The sequence below is a fragment of the Scyliorhinus canicula genome, chromosome 6 (genome assembly GCF_902713615.1).
Source record: "Scyliorhinus canicula chromosome 6, sScyCan1.1, whole genome shotgun sequence".
NCBI lineage: Eukaryota > Metazoa > Chordata > Chondrichthyes > Carcharhiniformes > Scyliorhinidae > Scyliorhinus > Scyliorhinus canicula.
Genome location: NC_052151.1, coordinates 65668922 through 65689112, shown reverse-complemented (window position 1 = coordinate 65689112; position 20191 = coordinate 65668922). Strand labels below are relative to the sequence as shown.

General features: G+C 47.4%; 1 protein-coding gene across 7 annotated transcripts in view; it reads left to right on the top strand.

The window, feature by feature from the left end:
• Positions 1-17447, top strand: part of ahi1 (Abelson helper integration site 1) — a 375133-nt gene extending 357686 nt beyond the window's left edge. For all 7 annotated transcript variants that reach the window (XM_038799412.1, XM_038799411.1, XM_038799414.1 and 4 more), the window contains 2 exons: positions 13955-14034; positions 15956-17447. In XM_038799412.1, the coding sequence (XP_038655340.1) occupies positions 13955-14034; positions 15956-16151 (276 nt within the window). In that variant the 3' untranslated portion in view covers positions 16152-17447. The remainder of the gene's footprint in view (positions 1-13954; positions 14035-15955) is intronic.
• Positions 17448-20191: the final 2744 nt, after the last annotated feature.

Below are 20191 nucleotides of genomic sequence, written 5' to 3'. Positions count from 1 at the left end.
TGTAAATCCCACCTCTGGCAAGTTGGAAATGCACGTTCATCGTGGCATATCTCTGGACCTTCCCTAATGGCAGAAAAGGCCCTACCAAAACTGGTGACATGTGATTTGGCTTTAACTGTATGTTTGGAGCAAACACTGCTGTGGAACTCACCAAACAGTATAGGCATCGAGATAATCTTCCTCAACTGCCTCCTCCTGTGACTGAAATGCTCCTTCCCGAGTCTCAGTGCGGCTTCCACCCATTAAGAGGCTCAATGGACATAATAATCTTTATTAGTGTCACAAATAGGCTTACGTTAACATTGCAATGAAGTTACTGTGAAAATCCCCAGGCCACACTCCGGCACCTGTTCGGGTACACGGAGGGAGAATTCAGAATTTCTAAATCACCTTCAAGCGCATCTTTCGGGACTTGTGGGAGGAAGCCGGAGCACCCGGAGGAAACCCACACAGACACAGGGAGAACGTGCAGACTCCGCACAGACAGTGACCCAAGCCGGGAATCGAGCCCAGATCCCTGGTATGAACGTCAATGCACGACAAATCCAGGAAAAGTGCAGCGAGCAGCATCACCCTCTGTACATGGCTGTCTTCTCTCTCGCAAAAGCTTGGACTCTATAAACCGTGAGGGATTGTGGGAACATCATCCTCCAATTCGGTTGCCCACAGAAATTCATCACCTGCTCCATGGTGATATGGAAGCCATGATCCTTACTAACTGCCCAGTATGTGCATAAACTGCGTCATTACACCAACGCTTTTCTCCATCTTCCTCACAGCAAGACTGCACCTCAACAACCTGAAGCACCCCCCTGGAGTGGAGCTAACCTACCGGACAAGCTGGGAACTGTTCAACCTCCGATGCCACCAAGCCAGAACCAAGACCACCCCAACCTCTGTCATTGAGCTGCAGTACGCTGATGACACGTGTGTGCGTGCGCATATTCAGAGGCCGAGCTACAAACCATCGTTCACGCATTCACCGAGGCATATGAAAGAATGGGCTTCAGACTAAACATCTATAAAACAAAGTTTCTCTACCAGCCCGCTCCTGCCACACAAAACTGTCCTCCGACCATCAAGATCCACGGTGAGCCCTTGGACAATGTGGATCATTTCCCATACCTCAGGAGCCTCCTCTCAGTGCGAGCAGACATTGACGACGAAATCCAACATCGACTCCAATGCGCCAGTGCGCTTGAGGAACAGAGTATTTCGAAGACAGAGACCTCAAATCCAGCATCAAACTCATGGTCTACAGAGCAGCCGTGGTCCCCGCTCTCCTGTATGCATAAGAAACCGGGACAATGTATAGCAGTCACCCCAAACCCTGGAGAGATATCACCAACGTTGCCTCTACAAAATCCTGCAAATCCACTGATAGGATAGGCAAACCAACGTGAGCGTCCTCTCCCAGGCCGATATCCCCAGTTGGTCACGCTAGACCACCTGGGATGGACAGGCCACATTGCCCATGTGTCCAACACAAGACTCCCAAAACAAATGCTCTACTCCGAGCTCCACAATGGCAAGGAAATGCTACAAGGACACTCTGAAAGCCTCCTTAAATAAACTCAATATCCCCACCGACATGTGGGAATCGCTTGCCTTGGAACGTACCAACTTCGCGAATGCACCAAGCACCTCTAGTGGAGCACAGAGACCAAGTGGAAACAGCAGAAAGAGTGCGCAGTACCCAAAGAGTTCCACCCACTCGCCTCATCAAACACCACCTGCCAAACCTGCGGCAGAGTCCGTGGATCCAGGATTCGACTATTTCAGCCACCGCAGAACCCACCTCCCCAGAATGAAAGCAAGTCATCCTCGACTCTGAGGGACTGCCCAAGAAGACTGTATTTTAAAAAAGCTTGCATTTATATAGTGCCTTTCACAGCCTTGGAATGTCCCAAAGCACAAGTCAATGAAATACTTTTGAAACATTTGTCACCATGATAATGGTGAGAACCGTGAAACTAGTTTTCACGCAGCAAAGTCCCACAAACAGTGATGCTGGATGCATCCTCAAAGATCTCCAATACATTTGTCAAATGCTACACAAAACCATGTTGACTCTTTGATTGATTGCATTATGATTTTATAAATGTCTGCTACTACTTCCTTAATAATAGATTGCAGCATATTCCCAGTGTCAGATGATTAGACTAACTGGCCTATAGTTTCCTGCTTTCTGTCTCATTCTTTTTCTTGATAAGGTGTTCCATTTGCAGTTTTCCAATCTGGAGGGACCTATTCGAATTGAGGGAATTTTGGAAGATTACAACCAATACATCCACTATCTATGCAACCACTTATTTAATGCTCCTTGGATGCAGGTCATCTGATCCAGCAGATTAGTCAGTCAGCCTTTGGTCCCATTTGTTTGCCTGGTGCGTTTTGTCGATCCACAAGTTCTGGTACTGCCCACTACAGGAATCATCACAAGCGGGACAGTAAATTTGGCAGACCATTTAAAGATCCATTGACCTCAAATGGGAATTTCTGGTCTTGAGGTGGGCACAACCGGAAAATCCCACACATATTTGATTTACTCTTTTGCCTCCTGATCTTCGACAGTTGTTGGGGTGTGTTTAGGGCTATCAACCACAAAGACAGGTACAAAATATTTGTTCAAAGTCTCTGCCAGTTCCTTGTCTCTAATTATTAATTTCCCAGTCTCATCTTCTAAGAGGCTGACATTTACCTCAGCTACTCTCTTCCTTTTTATAGCTTGTAGAAGTTCTTACTGTCTGTTTATATTTCTTGCTAGTTAACTCACAATCTATTTTCTCCTGCTTTAATATTTTATTAGTCATCCTTTGATGGTTTCTAAAAGATTACCAATCTTCTCCCCTACTTCTGATCTTTGTGAGCCTTTTGATACCATCTTGAATTTACTTGGAGATAAAGATTAGCCATGATCGTATTGAATGGTGGAGCTGGCTCCATGGGCTGAATTGTCTGCTCCTGCTCCTAGTTCTTATGCTCCAGTTAGCCATGGATGGTTCAACCTTCTTATAGGGTTTGTCTTTCTCAGTGGAATATCTCTTTATTGAGAGTCATGACATATCTTAAACGTTTGTCACGCTGTTCTACCATCTTACCTTTTTTTTAAAATATTTTTTATTATTCAAGACATTTTCAAATTATTTACAAAGAACTGAACACAAGTAACCATTTTCCACAAACCATAGTCCTAATGCCCTTCCATGTCCCAACCCGATCCACTTTACAAATATATCAAAAAAAATAACCCACAACACAACAAAACAGCACCAACTACCCCCCTCCAGCTGACATTTACCATTCCTTAAAGAAAGCGATGAACAACCTCCACCTTGAAAAGAACCCCTCCTCTGCCCCCCCTAATGGCAAATTTGATCTTTTTGAAATGAAGCAATTCAACCAAGTCACTCACCCACCCCGCCACCCTAACAAGATCCACCTCCGGGCTAGCAGAGAGGCAAAGGCCAACACGTCAGCTTCCCTCCCCATTTACACTCCCAGATCCTCCGAAACCTCAAATATCACCACCCAGAGGCTCAGAGCCACCCTTACCCCCAGAATCTCAGATATCGTTCCCGTAAAGGACTTCCAGAATTTCTCCAACTTCAGGCAGGCCCAGAATATGAGTGTGATCAGCCAGATCCCTTGAGCACTGCCGCATCAATCCTTCTCCCCTCCCCCGGAATAAATCTAATCTGCGACACTGTCATGTGTACTCTGTGCACGACTTTAAACTAAATGAACCTTACCCTCGCACACGATGTCAAAGTTGCCCTACGCAGGTCTTCACTTTATAACCTGCTCAAATATCACCCCTCAGCTCCTCCTTCCACTTTATATCTTCCACCAAGGACTTCTCCCTTTCCATCAACCCCCCGTATATGTCCAGGATCCTACCTCCCCTATCTCGTCCTCAGACACAATTATTTTGTCCAACGGCAGGGGTGGTAACTTCGGTAACATGACCAACTCCTATCTCACAAAACCCCTGACCTGCAAGTAACGGAACCCATTATCACTCGGCAGCTGGAACTCCTCCTCCAACTCTCCCAACTCCACAAACATACCTCCCAAGAACAAGTCCCTAAAACACTCTGTCCCACTTGCTCCCACACCCTGAACGTGGAATCCAGCCCTGCCGGTATAAATCTATGATTGCTGTGGATCGGTACTGACAATGACATACCCTCCATCTTAAAATATTGCCTGCAGTGATTCCTCACTCTGAGCGATGAAACCACCCGCGGGCTTGTGGAATACCTAGCTGGCGTGAACAGAAGAGGTTCCAGTAACAGTACCCTCAAGCTTGTCCCTCTACACTAGGCCTCCTCCATCCATCCCACACTGACCTCTCCTCCACAGCCCACTTTTCAACATTCGCCGCCCAGTAATAATTCAGCAAGCTCAGCAGCGCCAACCCCCCTCCCACGTTTCTGCCTGTCTGTCTCCAAAAACACCCTCCTAATCTGGGGTACCTTATCCGCTCATATAAACTCTGAAAGCATCCTTTTCATCCTTCTAAAGCAAGATTTGGGCACAAAAATCGGGCGGTTCTGGAAAATAAACAAAACCTTTGGCAAAATAGTCATCTTTACTGTCTGGACCCTCCCAGCCAGCGAAAACGGTTGGACATCCACCTCTTAAAATCCTCCTTCGCCAAATTCAATTTACGTAACTGACCCCAACTGTGCACCACCCAAATATTGAAATGCGACTTGACCAGCTGAAACAACTTCTTCAATCCCCTTCTCTGCATCCAACAGTGACCAGGAAAACCTCGCTCTTTCCGATATTGAGCTTGTACCCAGAAAATGACCCAACTCCGTCAATATCCCCATAATCCTATCCATGAGCTCTACCAGATCCTTGACATTAAACAACAGGTTGCCCACATCCAGGGAAACCCAGAGCTCCATCACTTTCCCTCTCAATACACCTCCCCGAAGCCCATAGCGTCCTTGCTGAAGGCTCGGTCGCCAGCGCAAAAAGCCACGGAGACAAAGGACACCCCTGCCACGTTCCCCGGTGCAGGCGAAAATACCCCAAGCTAATATTATTTGAGCGAACACTCACTGTGGGGACCCTTTATCCCTTTATAGCAACGGAATCCAATCCACAGATCCCTGCCCAATCCAAACCCAAGCAACTCAGAACAAATAATTCCAGTCAAATGCCACGTCTATAGACACTATCATCTCAATTTCTTGACCCCCCACCCCACCCCACCCACCCAACCCCCCCCCCCCCCCCCACCCAACCCCCCCCCCCCCCCCCCCCCCCCCCCCCCCAACCGAGGACAGCATAATCGCAGGGAACAGCGTTTTTAAACTTCTCCACTAAAAGGAGCCCCAGTTCTATAACATTTTATATAATTCCGCTGGGAACCCAGCCGGTTCCCAGACTGCATTGAACCCATGAGCCCTATCAATTCCCCCAGGACAATCGGGGCACCCAATCTCTGCACCTTTCCCCTCCTCCATCACCAAAACGTCCAGGCCATCCAGCATCCGCCTCATGTCCAGATCTCTCTCTCCCCCCCCCCCCCCCCCCCCCCCGCCCCCGCCAATTACCGCCCTCAGCGCCTCCCACAGCACGGTGGAAGAGACCAACTCAGTTTTATTGAGCTCTACATAATTTCGTATGGCCACCCCTATCTTTTCACAAATCTCCTTATCGGCCAACAACCCCACATCCAGCCTCCACTGCAGCCACTGGGAACCCCACTTCTCCACATATAGATCCACAAGCTGCAATGCATGATCCAACATCACAATCGCCGAGTACTCCATCCCAACCACCCCTGCCAACAATGTCTTGTCCATGATAGAACAATCGATCCGGGAATACACCCGATGAAAAGAATGAAAATTCCTTCACCCTCGGCCTACACAAACTGTCATTGGTCCACACAACCCACCCGTTCCATTATCCCCCAACAATCCCTCGCCATCGTTGACACCTTCAAGGACTTGGGACATGACCAATCCAACCTACGATTAAGAACAGTATTAAAATCTCCCCGCATAATCAACCGGTGCGTGTCAAAGTCCGCAACCTTCGTCAGCACCCTCTTCATAAAATCTACATCATCCCAGTTGGGGCATAAATGTTCACCATCACCACAGGCACACTCTCCAGCCTCTCACTCACCATCACATACCTACCCCTTGTTCACCCACCATGCTGCTAGCAGCGCCGGCCCTAGGGTTGCTGGCGCCCCGGGCAAGCTGAATTTCAGTGCCCATGGGGGGGGGGGGGCGAGGCGGGGCCGAGGCGCGGGAGGGAGGGGCGGACGGAGGGGCGCGCCCTGGGGAGGGCGGCCACCGCGCATGCGCTGGTTGGCACCGGCCCAACTGCGCATGCGCGGGACCCGAGTCTCTGGCGCCCCCGAACACATGGCGCCCCGGGCGACTGCCCGAGTTGCCGGTACCTTGGGCCGGCCCTGGCTGCTAGCCGAAAAAGCTACCTTCTTATAAATCAGCACGCAACACCCGCCTTCATATCTAACCCTGAATGAAACACCTGCCCCACCCACCCTTTACTCAATCTCGTCTGATCACAACCTTCAGATGCATCTCATGCATAAACACCACATCTGCCATCAAACTCTTCAAATGAGCGAAAACCCGGGACCTCATGATCGGCCCATTCAGTCCCCTAACATTCCAAGAGACCAGGCGCCGGAATGTGACGACTGGAGGCTTTTCACAGTAACTTTATTAAAGCCTACTTGTGACAATAAGCGATTATTATTATTATGTTCCAAGAGACCAGGCTGGTCGGAGGGCTCTTGGAACGCCACACTCTTTTCTCTTCCACATTTCCATATCCACATTTCAATGAGCTCCTCCAGGTCCATGTCCCGCCCACCTCATGGGTCGCCTCAAGATGGCCGCCACCATCCCCCACCGAGCCAACTGATCCACAACATTCCCTTCAACGTCAGTAACTCCCCCTTCCCCATCCCAAACACAAAAAGCCCTGCCTATCCAGGCTTACCAACCAGACCCAAGCCACAAACAAAAGACAACCAACACATCCCGAATCTCCCCACCGTGGCTCGCCTTCTCTGGTGTGTCGAAGTAATGCTCCTGCCTCCTCCCCCCCCCCATACGTGACCCACAGATGAGCAGGGTACAGCAACCAAATCATACCTTGTTCTTGAATATGGTTGCATTGACCCTATTAAACCCAGTCCACCACTTGAAGATACCGACCGTATGTCCTTCCCAAATGCACTTGCGCATCTCCTTCGCCCACTTCAGAATCCTCTCCTTATCCCTGCCACACAATGATTGCCGTTGGCAGCTCTCCCGCTTTCAGCTTCCTCCTCAACGGCTTGTGTGCTCGTTCCACTTCAGGAGGACAATCGACGACTCCGTCCCCCACCAACATCTCAAAACATTTTTACAGCACTGTTCCCTCCTTGAACCTTTTGAGACACATAAATGACCAATTAGTGGCTAAGGGCCTCAGCCTTCAGCCTCTAGCATTTTACCTGCCCAAGTGGGGGCCCACATGGAGGAATCTCGGTAGCTTTAGCTGCGAGGGCTGGTGTCGTGCAATGGGATCTTCCATTGCGGGCACCCTGGGTCCATTCGAGGTCCATCCATCTCAAGTTCTTTACCCTCTCACCACTTGCCCTCCCTTACTGAGAGCACAAACCCTGGACTTAGCTGGCGTCCTTGGTGTGGTGGAACTGCCGATACAGCACTCACAGTGATGTTGCAGGGACTGCAATGGCTGGAAGTTCTCGAAGCCTAGAATTCTTCCCAAAAAATGGTACAAAATTCGAGTCTTAGAGCAATTAGTATGCACCCGGCATTAAATTGTTCTGGGCAACAGGCAGCAATGTGGGTGGATTCCCCCTGACATTGTAGCCTGGGGAGTGGGGAAAAGGTATCCCCTAAAATTGCTCTCTTTGGCCTTGCATCATCAACCCTTTTGTTTTTTTTCCTCCCTTCCCTGCTCTCACTTCCTTGCAAGCTACTAAAATGACTTTTCCCAATTAGAACATAGAACATACAGTGCAGAAGGAAGCCATTTGGCCCATCGAGTCTGCACCGACCTACTTAAGCCCTCAGTTCCACCCTATCCCAATAACCCATCCTAACCTTTTTTGGTCACGAAGGGCAATTTATCATGGCCAATCCGTCTAACCTGTATGTCTTTGGACTGTGGGAGGAAACCCACACAGACATGGGGAGAACGTGCAGACTCCGCACAGATGAATGGTCATCGACCTGAAGCATTGGGTGGAATTTTCTGGCGGGTTTTGTGGCGGATGGGGACAGAAAAGTCGAGAGAGAAGCCAAACGTTGGAATCTCGCCAACAGGAAATCATTTTGGAATTTTCCCATCACCACTTTCATGGGGGGGGATGATGGCGAGTCAGGTTTCCTGTTGATTAATGTCGGGAACACCATTTGACTACATTACCATGTCATGGATACTCATTAACAAGGCTACTCGCCAGAATCACGTTCTCCCAATTATGTGTCACGTCAGTTGAAATTAGACAGGGCTTATTCACAATAAGTGATGTGGGGTTGGAGGAGGGTAGGATAATGAAGACATGGAGGTCAATTGACGATGATGGGGTTGGAGGAGGGGAGAACGATGACAGGCAGAGTGAAGACCAAAGGTGGGTAAGCAGGAGCTCAATGTGAAAAACCAGAGGGCAGACATAGAAGGGCGTTGATCGGAATGTTTGAATGGGAAGTGATGCACACTCTGGAGTACATGGGTGGAGTGTTAGAGTGGCAAAGAAGGATGTGTTGCACAGAGATTCATGGAGGTGGGGGTGGGCAAAGGCTTGCACATTAGGGTCGGGGTTGCACAGCGACTCATGGGGAGGTTGGCGGAGATTGTGTAATGATCGGTCATGAAGGAACTGGAGAGCTCATTAAAAGATAGCATTGTTGGGGTCAGGAGGTCAGGTGAGAGAGATTAAAGGTAGTCCTGGGGCTTTGTGCACCTCAGTCAGGGTGAGAGACTAAAGGCAATCCTGGGGTTTTGCAGGTGATGCTACAGGTCAATGCATGACACGCACATCATAATCCTGTTCCAAGGAGGGTCAAGGGCCGTGTGTTCAATTGGGCTAAGTTACAGGTTGGTGTGCAGAACATGTTAATGGCTTTACAGTTGGTGATGATGAGCTGGTCTGGCTCTGTACCAGACTACAGATGGGTTGGCCATGGCCTGGAAAGACACCTGCAACCTGTAAATGGGGAAAACGTAATAAGGGTAGGGAGTTTGAAGCTCTCATGGGGTGGGGTTCTCCTCTGAATGTGACTGTGCACATAGCCTTGAGAAGGGATGGGATGAGGTCCACATGGGACAGTGATGGGTTCAGTGAGGAGGGCTGGAATGTCCACCACAATTACAATGGGATCCAAGGTTACTGGGGTGAGCTGGAGAATAATGGGAGGGAGCTCTACCTGCTCGTTGTGATATTCCAGGAAGATTGGAGGGACAGGAAGGGTTGAGGATCGTCTCAAAATAAAAATACAGCACCACCATCTTGAAACCCCAAAGTTGTTGCACAGTTTGAAATAAAAACTGGAAAATTATCTGCACAGCAGGCGTCTGAGGCTGTGTGGGAGGAGCCCACAGGTGGACTAAGGGGCCCTTTTAAGGGGCACCTCTCCAATTGCTTAGAGTTGCAACATTGAAATAGAGTCCGAGCTGAGAGAAAATAGGAAACTTTCTTTAGAAGGTGCATTTGGAGCCATTGACTTCACAAGCCTGTCTATTTGAGTTTTAACAGAGAACTATGTGAAAATGGAAAATGCTGGCTGCTGTAAAGGAAGCATAGCTGCTGCATGTCTGACAGATCATCAATGAAAGCCTCGTCTAAGCTTTCTCCAATTGGCATGGAGAGTGGGCTGAAGGACATCCAGTCATTGCTGAAGTGCAAGTTGAGCTGATCAGCATACCACATCAGAGATTGCAGGAGTGCCTTTGGTAAAGTGGCACATTTCATAAATCATCCAAACTCTGTAGGATTGAGATGTCAAGCATCGGGGTTGGCATCTTGATCATCTAGATCTGTATTTGCACCCCAGCTGCAAGGCTGTATCAGCAAGAAGCTTGACATGCAGACGCAGCTCTAGGGCATGACAGTGACTTTGTGAGTGGGAGGTAGAGTGCATTTTCCCAGTATTCGTTCAGCTGTGGTATCTATCGGTCCATAGGTAAAAGGAGGATTGAACAATGGGGCTTGCAATCTATGCTGCCTTCTTGATGGCAGTCATCTGATTAAGAAGTAAAAATGCCAGGGGCTGCCTCGCACAGCTTTGAGAGGAGGCCAGCCTCAGGTCCATGGTTCAGGGAAGCCCCAGCAAGACCCAGAGGATGAGGAGGTTAGACCCATTCCACGGATGTAACTCGCCCAACCAAGGGCCTACCAAAGAAAGCTTTCCTATCTGGAGGTGAGCAATAGGCAATGCCACACATGTCTATGCTTGTCAAGAGAGGTAGTGGTCACACCTGCCACATTTTGTTGGAGGAGGTAATGCCCCATGGATTGGGGGGGGTATTCCATGTCGGTGTCCCTGAAGATCATCGCTATGCTCAATTGTTTTGCCTGTGGATCATTCCTGGAATCTACAGAGGACTAATGCATCATCTCACAGACCTCAGAACATAACTGTATCAAGGACGTGAAAGAATCTCTTCACCGTAAGACTTCACACTTGATGAAGCTCGCCAGGCTACTAGATTTTTTGGATTTGTGGCTATCTCAGGCTTCCCTAGAGTATAGGCTGCAATCAGTTGCACACATGTGATTTTAAGAGCTCCATGGCACAGCCTCTAACATCCATTAATAGTAAAGGGTTCCACTCCATCAAAGTTCAGCTGGTATGTGATCATCAGAAGCATGTTGGGAGTTCCCATCACTCCCAGGTACCTCATATATTTCAACGGCCTCAGCAATTATACGGATAGCTACTTGAGGATAAAATGTACCCACTCAAACGATGACTTATTGTGCCCTTCACAACCTGGCACCTCAAAAGGAGGATCCCTTATCAGACGGAGGCATGGAGGAGGCCGAGAGCTCCTTGGAAAATAAAGAACAGGAAGGGCAGTAAAGTGAATTGGGAGATGAGGATCAGCTTCCATGTGAGGAGACTATTGAAGAACCACGACGTGGAAGACATGCCATGCCACACTGATAGCCATAAGGAGAAGTAAGGTGCAGGAAGCAGGACAGAACCACATTCTTTCTGTCCCTTAGTGCCAAGCCAGTGGACTGAAAGGCTTTACAACCAGTGACATCAAGAGTAAGTTCAGAATTCAGACTTGTATCTTCAACCCTCATTATTCACCAGGCCTTAATCTTTGGAAAGGTCACCAGCAAATCCTGTATCTGTGCAATCTGGCAAGTGAAAATCGACACAGCAGCGCAAAGTCTTGACGCAGTAGTCGCCACCTTGATGAGCAACTTTTAGTGGAGACTGAAATGCGTTCATGGTTGGGGAGACTGTCATGGCCGCAGGTCTTGTGCTGTGGTACTACCAGCTTTCTCATTTTGAGGCACAATTGCAGCTACTCCAAGGCTAGTGAGGATGCCTACCTCCATACAATCTTCTAAGGAGTGGAGATTACTAACGTATTCAGTAAAGGGTTTGACTTATCTCCCTGATGTACCACACGGGTAAAATTAGTATCACAAGTCAGCTACAACTCACATGAATGTGAGTCTCACAATGGGCGACAAACCCCGAGTGGGAGCTTGGCTCTCTTCTCAATAAGAGGGCACATAGACGCCTATGTACGATGCTTTCAAATGACAAGACCAATCTCATGAGCGTCAAATGTATTTACAAAGGTGCATGATATATATAACAATTGAACAACCAAGATGTCAAAGTTTCATCCTTTTTCCAACCCAACCCTATTACTACATCTTGGTGCATTCCTGACATCAGAGGTAGAGGCAGCCTGCTGACTGCTAGGCCCTGTTATCTTTGATTATAGCTGGCATCCTCAAGAGGGTCTGAGACCTGGAGGGTCCAAGCTTGCTTTGGGTGTCCTGCTGTGCCCTATACAGCTGGAAGTGATGGGGTCACAGGCAGAGAGGATTGTGAATTGCTGGACTTGTTTTGAGTCACCTGGCTGGGTGGCCCCAGGCTATCCAGCTGCTGGCCCTCTTCCCTGTGGGTGCACGAGGACCTGGCCCCCAACTCCCTGAGAAGGGAGGTCTCCTGGAGGCAGGTCATAGTGTTCCCCGCCCTCCCCACCCCAGCCAATGAAGGATCCCAGCAATGCCTATAACATTGGAGTTGAGGTCCATCCCGGAGGAAACCCACACAAACACAGGGAGAACGTGCAGAATCCACACAATGACCCAAGCTGGGAATCAAACCTGGGGTGTATAGTAGCGCAGTGGCTAGCACTATTGTTTCACAGGGTCCCAGCCCTGTTACTCTCCACAAATGCTCTCAGACTAATTTTTTTTTTAAAATCTAAAATAAATTTAGAATACCCAATTATTTTTTTTCCAATAAAGGGGAAATTTATTGTGGCCAATCCACCTAACCTGCACATCTTTGGGTTGTGGGGGTGAGACCCATACAGACACGGGAAGAATGTGCAAACTCCATATGGACAGTGACCCAGGGCCGGGATCGACCCCCGGGTCCTTAGTGCCGTTGGCAGCAGTGCTAACCACTGAGCCACCGTGCTGCCCTGCTCTCAGATGGACGAGTATTTCCAGCATCTTTTGTTTCTATCACACCTAGTTTTAGATTTTCTTTTTAATTTATTTACAGGATGTGGTGGCCATTGACTAGGCCAGCATTTATCGCCCATCCATAGTTGCCCTTGAGACTGGCATGCTAGGCCATTTCAGAGACATTTGTTTTCAAAAGTAGAATGGCCTGAATTATATAAAAAAGAAATGAGTACAAAAGGGACCCGGGCGGGGGCCTCCACGCTGGCCGGTTTAAGCCGGTCGGTGAACGGGAGTGAGGTGGGGGGAGGGGCTGCGGCCATCGGAGCCTGGCAGAATAGGGTCCGAGTGGTCTAGCCGGGGTAGAAAGTTGGGGGGAATGAACCGAGGTTGGTGGGATGAGTTTTACAAGAGGCAGTGGACGGGAGGAGTTGGAGAGGGGAGGGGAGTGTTTACAACTCTTGGGTATCATGTACGGTACTCTTTCAGAGGTTGGATGGCGTTGAGTGTGGGGCGGGGGGGGGGGGGTGGGGGGGGGGGGGGGGTGGGGGGGGGGGGGGGGGGGGGGGGGGGGGGAGTGGACTCTATGGTGACCATGGGCGATCCCGGACTCCTTTTTCTATTTCTCCCGTGGGAGGGTTTGTTTTATTGGATGCATATATTGACAGGTGGGCCGTTGTTTGGGGTGGTGGGAGGGTGGGATCGTTGTTATTGTTCAGGGGATTGATTTTGTATTTGTTACCGTTTACTGTCTGTGGGTGGGGTATAAATTTTGAAGGAAAATGTGAAAATGGAGAATAAAAACATTTTTTTAAAAAGGAGTACAGAACTGCCCAATCCCATAGGATATTAATTTTTGTTTTATTAACATAAACAATAGAAACAAATTAAATCTTACCATTTTGATCTGTGCACAGAAATTCCATTCCAGTCATTAAAAAGTTAAGAAGATCTACACACACACACAAAATAGAATATGGCCTCAGGTTTACTTAGCAACTCTACAAACTAGTTTGTTTTACCTCAGTGTGTAAAGTGGTATCTCCTCTATCATGGGAATGGTAGAAGGCCTCTTTTTTTTTCCTGTTGGTCGACAGATTGTAACCACACATGGGTAGATAGATCAGGGCAGACAGGTTTAGCATTTTCAAACAAGCTGCATACATTCCAAGTACAGGAAGCCTGTGGCTTTGCATATGTGCTGAGACAAAGCAGCAAGAGTACCCCTCCCCTTCATTTCTTACATCTTATGCTCATCTTATTCTCCTACAGATGTCAGCAGTCATCAGTAAGTCGGGGGAACTCAAGTTAATCTCTGAGCATGACACAGATACAGAGTCACCTGTGAAACCGTAAGTAGCACCAGTTTAAATCAACACACATCAAATCTTAAGAGCTTTCAGTTTTACTAAGAAATATAGGCAGTTTCCTTGAATTACTTCAAAATTAGAAGAATGTTGTTCAGATCATATTAACCATTTGAGCAGTATTATGCTGGGTCTGATTTCAGATGGGCCCCAAGCTGCCTTTTGCATCCATGTGAGGGCCTGTTAAATGACAAACTTATCTTTACTGAAGAACTGAAAGGTGCTGCTGAATGAAACTCAAGTGATTCAATCAGGCCAAAGGGAATGGACACCTTTCATCGGTACTTGAACCTTTCCACCTGCTATGCACAACACTCTGCGATGTCGACGATCCAGAATATTCTTGCCCCATGGCTGGAGTCACCGAAATTTCAGACATGCACCGCGTTGCCAGGCAAAAAACGCCAAATGAGCGTATGCCTGCCTAAATCCAATTCTGACCACTGCGGAACTTCCAGCCAATATCCGGCAACACAAAGTTCAGGCGAGTGCATAGGCACCGGCCCATGAGCAACTCTGATGACGCCACCTCTATGGTGGCATGCGGTGTAGTCCTGTAACAGAAGAAGAAACGGGCCACGCACATCTCAAAGAAAGCGTAGTCTGCTTCTGCATCCCCCGCTTGAATGTCTGGACCGCCCGCTTGGCAAACGCATTTGATGCCGGGTGATATGGTGTAGTGTAAACTTGGCAAATCCTGTTAGTCTATAAAAAGATCCCAAATTCAGTGCTCTTGAACGGCATCTGATTGTCTGAGACACGGACCTCTGGTATGCCTTGTGTACTAAACGTCTGTCGGAGCCATTTGACCATGACCTTAGAGGTCGTGGAAAGCATTCAGTGAACGTCAATCCATTTTGAGTGGGCGTCAACTGGGATCAGGAACATCGATCCCTGGAAAGAGCCAGCAAAATCGATGTGAAGCCGAAACCAAGGTCACCATGGCCATCCCCAACGGTGGAGGCGTGCAGCCGGTGAAAGCGTCTGGTGTTCCTGGTACAGGCTGCATTGCTGGGCGAGCTTTTCGATACCGGTTTCGATGCCTGGCCACCATTTTCATTTTAGACACCCCAGGGTGATCGTTATGGAGATCCCGCAAAATGGGGCCTCAAAACTCCGTCAGGACCACGACAGGTGTCCCTCTTCCACCGTGTCCACTGAGATCCGTGATCTTCATCGTGAAGACATTCAGGACGCAGGCAATACGCGGTGGTCGGCCCTGTACAAAATTATGTACCAGACAATGGCTACCTGGGGGTCCACCTGGCTCCAAGCATGGATTTGGGATGCTGTGATGGGCAACATGTCCATAAAATGTTGGCGCAAGCAGGTTTCACAGGTAGTCAGCAAGGGAAGCTGAGTCAGAGCGTCCGCATGAGGGATCTTTATCCCAGGGCAGCGTTCCAACACATGCCCATAAGCCACCAACAGTAAAGCCCATTCTACCTAGGGTTTGTGATCCGTTAATATCGTGAAACCCTCCTTCGCGATTTGGGCATAATTTCGCTCAGTCTGGCGGGAGTCCAAGGGGCAATGGGTCGTTCCGTGCCCTCGTCCATTCAGTGAGCCAAAACTGCTCTGATGCTGTAAGGCGAGGTATCACAGGTGACTATCAGCAGTTTGGCAGGGTCAAAGTGGGTAAGCAGTCGTGAAGACGAGAGCTGTTTCTTTACCTCGGTAAAGGCTGCCTGCTGTGGCGGAACCCATGTCCATGCCTGGCCCTTTTAATGTATTTACATGATAGGCTATTATGAAGGCAAAAATCATGGATATTATTTTTACTGATACACCTTTTAAAGATTTTTGTGAAATTCTGTCATACACCGCAAACCAAATTAAACCCTGCAGCCTAAATATACAAATCAAACCTCAAAGTTTAATAAATAATACTTGCCTTCTTTTCCAGCACATTGCAGAAAAAGAAAAAGAAGAAGAAAGTAGCCTCTCAGATATCAAGCGTGACAGCTTCTGAATCCACTTCAATACTCATTGAAAGTGAGCCTAAAATTGATGCAAGGACCACATCTAAGAAAAAGAAGAAGAAAGCTGTTAAAGACCACAGTTCAAGTGGAGGAACTAATTATGCTTTTGAGCTGAACTAGAACAGCACCTCAATAAAGCAATGTCACAAATTGCAAAAGTAATTACATGGTTGAAAACAATGGATCTGTCTATAACTTTTACACTAAGTTGCAATAACTTTTTACAACACAAAAAATGTTGACTGGTTCACAGCTGGTACTAGCTTAATAGAGGTGATCTTAACAGCACCAAATAAAGTAAATATTTTCTTGAAGAAACGCTTGAACAATACTATACCAAAATAGTAGGTTTATTATGGGGAGGACTGATAATTTAATTGAAGGAAAGCACATTTACTGTGTATTGTGCTTGCATCAGCTGCAGTGAAGTTATTCAATGAAAACAAAATATTATATTTAAATAAGCCTTTGGTATCAGAATAAAGGTAATGCCTATCTTGTATATATTATATTTAAATAAGCCTTCTTACCAAACATAATTAATGTTTGTTTCATGATTTCTTAGTTCCGGTGTTTGAAGTTAAATTAAATTCTGTGTGTTTCAGTTTGAAGGTCGTCTTTGTTTTAATATTTATATTCTAGTTCATAGTAATGCAGGAAATTCAATGGATATAGAATAATTTATATAAACAGTTTTTAAAAGCATCATAATAGTTTTACAATGGCAAATTTCATATGTCGAGTTTCCTTTCAGCTCTCATTCTTCTAAAATAACTTAATATAATTTTTTTTAAATACATTTAGAGTACCCAATTCTTTTTTTTCCAATTAAGCAACAATTTAGCGTGGCCAATTGACCTACCAACATATCTTTTTGGGTTGTGGGGGTGAGACCCACGCAGACACAGGGAGAATTTGAAAACTCCACATGAACAGTAACCCGGGACCGGGATTGAACCCGGGTCCTCGGCACCGTGAAGCAGCAGTGCTAATCACTGCGCCGCCCTGTAACTTAATATAAAATAACGACAATTTGTGATTTTCCAACATCATGGCAATTTCAGTTTCTGTTTAAACAAACTGACCTATCTTTGGAGGAAGTTATTTAAAATTTACTTAGAATATACTTTTTCATAAATTAAGATTTACTTTTCAGAAGACTGAGAGTGAAAATTTTCACCTATCACAAACTCATTTTCATATTTATTAATATTTTTTTTGTTTGATGTAACTATTCGAAAAAACAATACCATTTTAGCCTTAATATCAGCTAAAGAATGATGTCACATGTACACGATCAAATATTTTTGAAACCCTTGCCACATTGTGGGCACTGTATTAATACCTGTATGTCTTTTATTTATCTTTTTCAGTAAAAAATGAACATGCTTTAAGCAATATATATTTTATTATGAATCTGGTGCTTCGTTATTTTGCTTTGTGCCCAATCAAAATTTAACTTTTCTGTTTTGCTTAATTAAGACACAAAGGAAGTGGATGAATTCTCCAGTGTTGCCAATGGGGATCAATCATTTTCTGCCTGCCTCAGGAACAAAGCAGAATAAATTTAGGGGCAGGATTTTTTGGTTTGCAGGTTTCCCACCCTGCCACCTGAACAATCGACAGGGAACGCATCATCACTGATTGCCGCAGCCATTTAACACTAGATGGGGAGACAAGAGTAAGATTTCTGCCCCTATCTGGGGAGAAAATGACATCTTATAGATTTGCTGGCCACTCCAATTGGTTGGCAGCTCTTTAGTCTCAGCAGCACCATATTCCAGTGCTGGCCACTGCTGGGACTACAGACGGTCCCTGAATCAGAGGAGCTAATGGAGGCCAAGTTTCAGGTATGACTTGGATATAGGGCCCTGGCTGGCAGGCCCCAGAATGAGAATGAGGGGGAGAGGGTTAATGGGAGGGTGTAAGTTTATTAGGAATGTGCCTCTAATGCAGATAACGGAGGCCAAAGGACCCCCTCTCTTGCAGTTAAAGATTCCCTGTTACCCATCTGACATAGACCTCCCCATGCTGCAGGTAAGGTAGCAGCAAAAGCAGAATAAAGCAGTTAATTGGAAATTAATAATAATAATAGTAATCTTTTATTGTCACATTGTCAAATTAAGGGTCGCAATAGGCCCGAGGGTCAAATTAAGGGTCGCGATAGGCCCAAGGGCAAGTGGACTATCTGACACCCGCACCATCCCTTGTAAATAGGACAGATTATGGGGGAAAATAAAGGGACAAGTCAGGTAAAACGGGGCGGGGGCTACGTGCTCCATTTTACAAACCAACAACAACTTGCATTTACATAGCAACTTGAATGTAGGAAAACTTTTCATGGTGCTTCGCAGAGGTGCAATCGAAAAAGGGAGAGGTGACAAAAAGCTACCATGTTTTGCTATAGTGTTTAACAAAGATATTGGCCGATATCCTCTAAGACCACAGTTAAGTGTTGACGTCGGCATCAGCGGGCCTCCCGGCCCAGCGATTCCGCTCCCATGCTATATGACGGAGCCACACAGCGGGCAAGTGCAGGAGAAGGTTAGCCCCCCCCCCCCCCCCACCCCCGCCAATCGGTAGCCCCAGATCGCGGGCCTGGCCATCGTGGAGCCCCCCCCCCCCCCCCCCCCCCCCCCATGGTAGCCGCGGGTCTGAGCTCCCGCTGGGTGGAACCATGTTAGAACCACGCCAGCGGGAACTCGGCCGGTCGACGGCGGAGAATCGCCACATGGGCCTCTCAACGGCCCCTGACCGGCGCCACGTCGACCACACAGCCGCCGGCGATCCTCCAGTCACCGGAGAATCGCTTCCCGGCATCAGACCAGCGTTGCGGGCCGCCTCGGCGTCAACTCCGATTCCCTGAGCCACGGCAGGCTTGGAGAATCCCAGCCATTGTCTTGTTAATTTACCCTTGTTCAGGCTCTTGAAAGTCATTTCAAATCTTTGGCAGAAATGTTGATGTAAGTGAAAGAGCTTGATTAACCCGAGATGCTATCTGATCTGAACAGAACCAGCTCAAGATATAATATTCAAACATTTTTCCTGACACTTTTATACTTATTAAAAGCATAGAATTTCTACAGTGCAGAAGGGAGCCATTTGGTCCATTGAGTCTGCACCAAGCCTCTGAATGATCTCCCTACCTGGGCCCACTTCCCTGCCCTCTTCCCATAATCCCACCTAACCTGTACATCTTTGGACACTAAGGGCAATTTATCATGGCTAATCCACATAAGCTCCATATCTTTGGACTGTGGGAGGAAACCTCAGCATGTCAGGGGAAACCCACAGAGACACAGGAGGAACTGCAAACTCCACAAAGCCAGTCACCCGGGTCCCTGGCACTGCAAAGCAGATTATGTTGCTGTGGTATTTGATGGAAATCCTTGAATCACAGGCATTCTGCCTTTAAAGTTATAATACTTATGCACATGCTAAATATTTGATGAAGGTTTTACTTGGAGAGAGAAGCGAACCATTGCCCCTTGACATTAAATGCTATTACCATCACTGAATCCCCATATCCTGGTGGGTTATCATTGACCAGAAATTGAACACATATCTAATTGTGGTTATAAGAGCAGGTCAGAGGCTAGGAATCCTGCAACGGGTAACATCGTCTGACCCCCAACACATGTCCACCATCTACAAGATACTAGTCAAGAGTGTGATGGAATCCTCTCCACTTGCCTGGTTGAGTGCAGCACCAACAACATTGAAGAAGCTTGACACCATCCAGGGCAAAGCAGCCCGCTTGATTGGCATCCCATCCACCATCTTCAACATGCATTCCCTCCACTACCAACATACAGTGACAGCAAAGGGTACCATCGACTGCAGGAACTCAACAAAACATCTTACACATTCCAAACCCTCAACCTCTACCACCTTGGAGGACTGGCAACTAATATATGGGAACACCAGAACCTACAAGTTCCCCTCCAAGCCGCACTTCATTCTGACTGGAAATATATCGCCGTTCCTTCACTGTCACTGTGTCAAAATCTTGGAACTCCCTCCCTAACAGCCCTGTGGGTGTAGCTACACCACATGGACTGTAGCGGTTCAAGAAGGCAGCTCACCACCACCTTCTCAAGGGCAGTTAGTGATGGGCAACATGCTGGACTGGCCAGCAACACCCACATTTCATGAACAAA